The sequence below is a fragment of the Pseudomyrmex gracilis genome, unplaced genomic scaffold (genome assembly GCF_002006095.1).
Source record: "Pseudomyrmex gracilis isolate BER0280 unplaced genomic scaffold, ASM200609v1 scaffold_15, whole genome shotgun sequence".
Lineage (NCBI taxonomy): Eukaryota > Metazoa > Arthropoda > Insecta > Hymenoptera > Formicidae > Pseudomyrmex > Pseudomyrmex gracilis.
Genome location: NW_018020599.1, coordinates 935,176 through 943,651, shown reverse-complemented (window position 1 = coordinate 943,651; position 8,476 = coordinate 935,176). Strand labels below are relative to the sequence as shown.

General features: G+C 36.8%; 1 protein-coding gene across 1 annotated transcript in view; it reads right to left on the bottom strand.

Moving 5' to 3' along the window:
* Positions 1 to 5,780, bottom strand: part of LOC109863965 — a 10,171-nt gene extending 4,391 nt beyond the window's left edge. Inside the window, exons 1-5 of the mRNA XM_020444698.1 lie at positions 5,284 to 5,780; positions 4,711 to 5,090; positions 4,347 to 4,566; positions 4,046 to 4,265; positions 3,594 to 3,831 (exon numbers count right to left, since the gene is read on the bottom strand). Of these exons, the coding sequence (XP_020300287.1) occupies positions 3,594 to 3,831; positions 4,046 to 4,265; positions 4,347 to 4,566; positions 4,711 to 5,090; positions 5,284 to 5,761 (1,536 nt within the window). The 5' untranslated portion in view covers positions 5,762 to 5,780. The remainder of the gene's footprint in view (positions 1 to 3,593; positions 3,832 to 4,045; positions 4,266 to 4,346; positions 4,567 to 4,710; positions 5,091 to 5,283) is intronic.
* Between the last annotated feature and the right edge of the window lie 2,696 nt (positions 5,781 to 8,476).

The following is an 8,476-nucleotide window of genomic DNA, read 5'->3' as shown; positions in this document are numbered from 1 at the left end:
CTCGGCCGCGCGGCCTTGGCGGGGCACTGACCTCGGCCGCGCGGCCTTGGTGGGGGAGGGTCACTGACCGCGGCCGCGCGGCCTTGGTGGGGGGGGTCACTGACCTCTAACTTCGGTCACGTGATTACGGTATATATATATATATACGTCTTATAAACCATATATATATAATACACATATGAGAAATGTCAGAAATAACGCATGAAAATCAAACTCAAAAAATAGTTATTATTTCTGACATTTCTCATATGTGTATTATATATATATATGGTTTATAAGACGTATATACTATCTATCATCGCGGTGACGGATTGTGTTCACTGACAACACGTTAAATTAAAATGACAATAGCGTGCGCGTAGCGCGCGCCTGTGTTGTGCTAGTAATTCCAAATTAGAGATTGTATTGAGCTGTTAGAATCTTGAGCGAGATGTTTTGCCATAAAGAAACACTTAAAATTGATTACTCGAAACGTTTCGATATTTGTTTTTAAATCAAACTGTCTATTTAGTATTTGGTAAAGAAATTAGTGGACTGAGTAATGTATCTAGTTATAACTATACTGTATTTAGTTATGTTAAATCTAAAACTCTATTATCTTGTACGCTTAAAATGAATCTCGAATGTATTATTTTTGACACTCTCTTTAAAAACAATTTGTACAATAAAACTCAACAGTAACGTTGAAGAATTTTGTTTTGCAAGTTTTGATAGAAGAGAGAAACGAAGTCTATATACTGACAACGAAATGGCATCCGTTTGAGTGCAGCGAACGCGATCGCGGATATTCCCGCGCATCTCCCTTTTTTTCGAGCTTCCGTTGAAAAATAAAATATTTCTCGCAGTACCTCACGCGTTAAGCGCATCCCCAGATTGACGCACCTTTTATTAATTCATGGTTGTCCGGAAAGGTAGCGGCGCGCGTGAGCGAGCACGCGATCCGCGCAAGCACCTGCGGCGTTTTCCTCTGGTTCCCGTCATGTGAACATTATAAGGCTGCCACGGTACATAGCGCGAGGCTGTCGGAAGCTTACGACGAGGAAGACCGCGATATGAGTGCGCGCGCGGGGAATCCGACAGTTTGCATTATAACGCGGGTGGAAAAGCCGAGGGAAGAATTCAAGAGGACGTCAATATAAAATCCGTTTCGCGACGTTCGCTCGTTCGGTGTTGTTCTCCGTAACGCATGTTCAACGAGAAAAGAGAGAAGGAGTGACAAGCGATATTCAATGAGCGAGAGAAATGTTTGCATTGTCATTCTGACGCCCGAACACGTGGGATATTCTTAAAGATTACGCGCCACGTGCTCGGCTGCGACGTCAATGCGACAGTTATTTTTCTTTTCAAACAACATTCAGTTTCCTGAAACCGCGAGCGATACACGCGTAATGTTTCGTCGGAAACATTTCCTACTTTGATAAAATCTTTTCATTCTCGTTATTTGTCATCATCTGCGCTCATCAGCCGTCGACAATACATTATGCAATCGGATATCGATGTATCTTTCATTAAATAAAAGTCTTTATATTATCTTACAATCAATTTCTAAATTATCTTACAATATTAGTTGGTTGATAAAAGAACCTGCTGAAATATTTTTCGAACATAATTAAAACTATCTAAACTGCAAATGTTTGTTAAAAATAGAAACATACAGGAAACATAGATAGATTGCGGTTATTTTAAACTGTGCGCGATATGCGCGGTGAACGAAATAAAGTTACAACTGCTTTTCGAAATATTATGTTTGAATTTACAATTGCAAATATACACATTACTAACTTTATGTGGCAACGTCAAAGTAACGCGGTTGTGAGATAAAAGCGCAAATGCGTCGATTTGGTGACGATTTAGCGACTGAACACACTAATCGACAAAAAAAAAACCCGTGAAATTGAAAATCAATCAGATTATGCACATATTTCAGATGTATACATATCGTTCTTTGACTTTATATTTATAAATATTGTATCTTTTGCTTTCTTTCTCGTTGTTGATGCTTTAACAGTTTTTTTTTTATCTGCATTTATAAAATTTTGTAAAATGCGATTAATTAATATCTGTTACATTAATTAACTTTATCACAAAGTAACGCGACGAGAGAGAGAGAGACAGAAAGAGGAAGCGGGGAAAAAATCTGGCGGGGAAGATAAGAATTCGTCTAATTGAAGTATTTTAATTATTCCGTCCTTAAAAGGAAGTTCAGAAAGGGCACGAGTAAATTTTAGTAAGTATCACAGGAACTTCAACTCAGACGACTCGTCGACTATTAAAAGGTAGTTAAATAAAATACCAGCTATCTAAGGAAATTACAAACGGAACGAAGTATAATTACTGAGAGGAGCGTCATATAAAATTCATCGTTTAATTGCGATTTCTACTTGTCTACATTGACTTGCCGTGTTTTCCGTTCGGCGTCGTGCAGTAATACACATATAGAAACAGACATGTAAAAATTTTTCTACGAACGTTTTTTTAACACAATAGAAAATGCTGTCTAAAAATAATATCGACTGCGGCCGCATGTTCGGCATTTTTCCAAATACGCTTTGAGCAAACATGTCTGCAGTGCATTTTTTTTATCGCCGCGACCGTGAACGCAAATATGTGCTAATGGATGTGCATCGGTAAAACATCGACAATGTTTAAACATCACGTCAATGTCAAACCTGTCGGTCGTTTCTGTGTTAGATACCGATTGTGCAAACATTATCGGGCATATCGCATCGGTGCGGTCAAAATGCGCGTGTTGCACTTTCGACTCAGAAATACCGATGCCGCGATTTCGATTGCGTCACTTGACATATTTAATATAAAAACAGATAGCATACACAGAAAGCAAAGATATAATCACAAAAAAATATCCATATGTTAAGTGTTTTACTTCATATTTTTATTTCTACGGCGCACGCTCAGTCGGAATTACTGCAAATTTCTGTTTAAAGCGCTATGGAACATTACACAATGAGCACAATTATGTGAAATTTTTAAGACGTGATATGACAAAGAAATCCACCGCAATTTATCCGCACTGTGTATATTGTTGTCAGTGATTCGACCACCGAAGCGGGACGGTGTGTGGCCACCGTTTGTACCTACCTTCGATTCCGTCATTAAGGCAACACTCATGGTTTATTCAGATGACCGCACCGAGTGAAGCAAAGAGAAAGGGAGAAAGAGAGCGGCGAAGCTGTGTGTGTTGCCCGCACGATGTCGACCCTCCGGAGTCACTTGCTCATTCATTCAGTTGATTACGTCGATCCCCAAGTATGGCTCTTTCCCTATGTCTGGGGCAGCCCGCAATCCCATCAACGCTATAGATTGTTTTACGCGCGATCTTAAAATATCAGTTGACCCCATCGACGTTTACAGATTCAAACGCGAAAATCTTTCTCGTGTCGGCGATCCACATATCTTTTTTTTTTTTTTGGTTTTTGCAGAAACGTAAATAACATATAACGTTTGTATTACTTCTACTTTTCTAGAGGTTTCTCGAGTTAAATAATGTTACACCTAATGTCACTATATTGTTATTGAATTTATATTATTTAATTTTATAATACGTATTTTATTTTAGAAAACAAAAATTAAACAAAATATCGTATAATATGAAAGATGATTAGCGTTATTATAAATGCCGCTGTAAATAGTATCGTGATAAGCAGCGCAATGATGTCGATACTGTAAAGTTGATACCACGGTTCGTCGATTTTAAATTGTAGCTGCTCCTTATGACGCATCACGAATTCTATCCACCAAATTGCATTTTCCATACTGTCATATGGTTGATCTTTGAAAACAGCGCTTATATGCTCCATTTTTTCTTTATACCTAAGTATTTAAATATTCGTTAAATATTGTTTTAATCGCATTGTTTTGCATTTTACGCAAACATTTCTCCAAGTAATAATATATACATATCTGACTTGTGTATTTACGTGTCACAGAGAAACTATATATAGTAAACTTGTTTGCATTTATATCTTGTATAATTTATAACAATAGAAATAATGTTATATATCTTATAGATCTTCACGCACGATACCTGTTATTACTGGTAGTCTGATTAATAACTGATCGAAGCTTTTCTGCGGTTAATGTTCTGGAGTTGATGTATAATGCCACGCCTAAAGAGGCCAAGCGATGAAGTCGACCTACTTGCTCGTATATAAAAGGAATTCCCACGACTGGAACCGCGTAATGAATAGCTTCCTCGGTACTTTGACATCCGCCTTGATAAATAAACAGCTTGATCTTCGGATGAGCTGCGCGAACAAATATATAATTAATTCATGCAACTAAGATTATCAATCGTGTGAGTAAGCGGGTCACACTTTTAATTTTACCGAGTATGCCTTGTTGCGGGAACCACTTCGAGATAAATACATTATTACCGAGCTCCTCCGGTAACTCCTCGCGCGCAAATTTCCATACTACTTTATATGGTAACTTCGAGAACACTTGAACTAAAATCTTCAGCCATTCTCTTGGGAACATTTCATTGGGAATAGTGCTTCCAAAACTCACGTAAATAAATTCATCGCCGTTTAGGAATTGTATTAAGTCCTTGTTATTGATTATATAAATTTATTGCACACGTTTACATTAAACAATAAACGTATGCAATAAATAACGCAAGTAAAGCTACGCAATTATTCTAAATATATAATGTAAAAAAATATACAATATTTAAGAAAAAAATTTACATACTTTTGGCAAAGGTGGTGGCGTTTTTTTTATATGAAAACCGCTGAAATGTACTAAATTTGGATGTTCAGGTCTGGGATACACATGTACCGGATTCTCATTGGTCAAAAATAAATTTATATTCTTCAGTATATCTGTGACAGGTGGCATGTCATTTCCGAGATATTTTTTAATGGTTTCTTGTTCAAAATCCACAAAAGTATTCATCCAGTAATAAACATATCTCCATGTAACGATAAAGTTTCGCAGTCTTTCCCAAATCGACGAGTTCTCAGTCGGTACATCAAATTCGTAAATAATTTCCCAATTAGATGCGTGCGACGGATATATAGGACTACCAAATACGTATCGGTGATAATTGTGCATATGCAAACTCGACAATCCTGTGTGTTTAACAAGTTAGTCAATATAAATTTTCTCTTCCAGAACATCATCAGATATTCCAAACATAAGGTTAATATTTAATCTTTCAATATATACTTATCTAAATAATAGCATAATTTTATTTATTATTTTAGAATCTTTTGATTTTTTGACTTTCTCGTGTATATTTCATACTTACAAAAATTATCTCACCTATGATAGAAGCGTTAAATCGATGTGCCAGAGCGAATAGAGATGGGCTGCTTACTGCTTCAACAATAACCGCATCGAACTTTTCATTACTGTCGTGTCTATAAAGTTTTTTAACTTCTGGATTATTGAATATAGTGATGCTGATTTTGCTTGATATTTGAGTCATAGTTATGGGCGTTTGTATCGTAGACAATTCCCATATATTCATATTAAGCAATACACTGTCAATCAGGAGTTTTACTTCCGATACGATTATTTCCGTATAGTTTTGTGATGTATTTCTCATTGAATGTGGAGTTATGACGACCAGCTCGTGTCCGCGTTTGTTTAATTCTGAGCAAACTGACTCGATAACCGTTTGATGACTGTAGAAAGGCGCGATTGTAATCACAAGTATTCGTTTGGCAGTTGCTACATTGTTTGTCGATAATGAACATAAAAGTAAACTGATACACGTTGCACAAGTGACGAGCCACATTTTGTCATTATTCTATACCTCTCTGTCATTATTCTAACCTCTCTGTAATACATTTTTCTATATATATATATATATATATACATACATATATATATATATATTTATATGTATATAGAAATAAATATATCATTAAACAGTACATATCTGTCTAAGCGCAGTCCAAGTCATTGGACTATATTAACATATACGTGATAGACAGGTGATTAGATATTGTTGCAAATGTGACAAAATATACAAATTTTATGCAAAATGTATAAAACATGTGCTGCACGTGTATTCACCAAAAATATTAATTATTTTCTTATATTTTATTTTTTGAAAATTCAGATTATAATGCTCATACAAAATGTGGTGATAACTTTTCCATCTATATGCCACTTATTCACACAAGATATGAGCAAAATATTCATAATATACTGTAAATATACAACTGCGTAAGAAATATGTAACACGCATAAGATGCGTCCATTTAAGCACATGTAGTATGCAAAATAGAAAATTCAATTTTTACATGTCTTTTAATGACAATATACATTTCTAGATACCGCTATTTTATCTGTGTATATCTATTGATAATAGTAGAATATATACTATACTTTATGTAAGAGAAAAGTAATAATAAAAAGTATAATGGAAAAATACGTATGGCAGTAAAATGTGTATATAACATACCAAGGTTTTTAAAAAAACATTGTAAAACCGTAGTGTAGACGAACGAATAAAAACTGTTTGCTTCTGCGTAAGTCCGGAGGCGCTTGTCTAACGAGCGAACGGTTTCGATCGTCTTATGTCGTCTTTTTGTTCGCAAAAACTTTTCTTCTAAATCTAATGTATAAGTGCAACCCCTCAAGGGTATCTTTGATTAAACCCTGCGCGTACGGCAACACACAATATCGCCTGAATATAAAGTAATTCTTCTCTCGCAATCCGAATTTTCCCAGGCAAACGCTGAGAACTATCTACCCGATTTTAATTAATACCATCCTATTGATATATTTGATCCGCGAAGCGCGTTTGCAGGTACCAAATGACGTATTGCATTTCGAGCTGCACGTTCGAGTTACACGCGCGGGCGCGCGCGCGCGTTTCTCGTGCTCTCGCATACTTTCTTTTCTCTACACACAGAATCGAATATCCAAGTTATGCGTTGATGTTGTGTATAGTTTTGTGAATACACGAGCTAAACGCGGGAGAAACTGTATGAACGCGTGCTTTTTGTGTGTTCAGAAGAATATCTATTCGCCAACATAGCTCGCGCTTATATATATATATACATATCCCGCGCTGTGTGTGTTTCAAATTGCACAATAATATTTCCCTCCCAGTTCGCGCTTCTCTATCCGTTCGTGCTCGCCCCCGCACTTTCTCGCTAAACGCGAAAGAAAAGGAATTTCTCGGCAAAGTTTAAGAAATTCTTCGCTACCTGCCGCGCTCTTTTTACGTAAATAACGTTCCGCCAGTTTCCCGAGTAATACTCCGAAGTATCATAGCCCATAGAGAAAGGGTCGGGGGATGTGCTCGCTCGCCTCGGTCGAGCCGCTTGAAAGATTCCGCCTTCGGAATTTCATGCCAAATCCCGCTACGGAATTTCCGGAGTGGACGTTCGACCTAACCGACAATTCAAATCGCGACCGCAGAAGCAATGGGAATATTTTTCTTTCCCGACGATCTGAATTTCTGCCGATACACGACTACGACTGGAGAAACAAATCTACGATCTCTCCGTACGATTGTCCGACGACGATCTGAAATCGCACTCTATCGCACTTTGCTCTTTTGTCGTGAAAATCAAACATAGTCTCCGTGTCACATATCCATATAATAATCCAGTTTATTTTCCAACTTTTATGCAATTAATGATTAAAAACGCGTGTCTTTCTTCTGCCATCCGCTTCTCATATGTGAAACATTTTGATAATATGTGTGTGAATGTTCCGTGATAATTAAAATGTAATTATACAATATGTATCTCAGAAGTTTTAATTATCTAGAAAACGATTATTTTTACAAACTCTTCTATCTTTTCTAAGTCTCTCGCGATCAATAAAAGGTTTGCGTACATTTTGCTTCATTTTTTTTTTTTTTTTAATCTACGTACGTCTCGGAGACCCGATAATTTATCTCTCCTCAGTGAGTTTAGCGTCTAGATTCTGGAGTTTGTCAGCTCATCAAGAAATCACAGCGAGGTATCGAGAAAGTACCTCGCCAACTCTGAAATACGATTCTTCCCTGGCGTGGAATAATTTTTATCATCGTCATAGACAGTTGAATATTCAGGGGAATCCGTTCGATTCATCTGCGCACGTGAATATTCAGCAGTTCCGCTCGTCCGTCCCCCGTTCGCCCTTACACTCTTCTCCTCTCATTTCCTGCCGCGCCTTTCCGCTCATTCGTATCTATGATTCACAAAGAATCCGCGGTTTTGTGATACGCGATGAAAATAAACCGCGTGATATCACCGTCGCGGTTCCCTTTGTCAACCGTGAGTGTGAGTGTAATAACGCTGACGTCTTTTACTTAAAACGCGCTTTAGATTCATCTAAAATGTACACTGATATATTAAGTTCTTTTTATTGCAACAATTTTAACTCTCTACGATTTTCGACGAGATAAGATAAAATTGTAAGAACAGATCACAAAAATTTGTACAAACTCTTAGACTAAAATTTTTGATTTTGAACAAAAATTTATTTAATATCAATATAAAGACAAAAA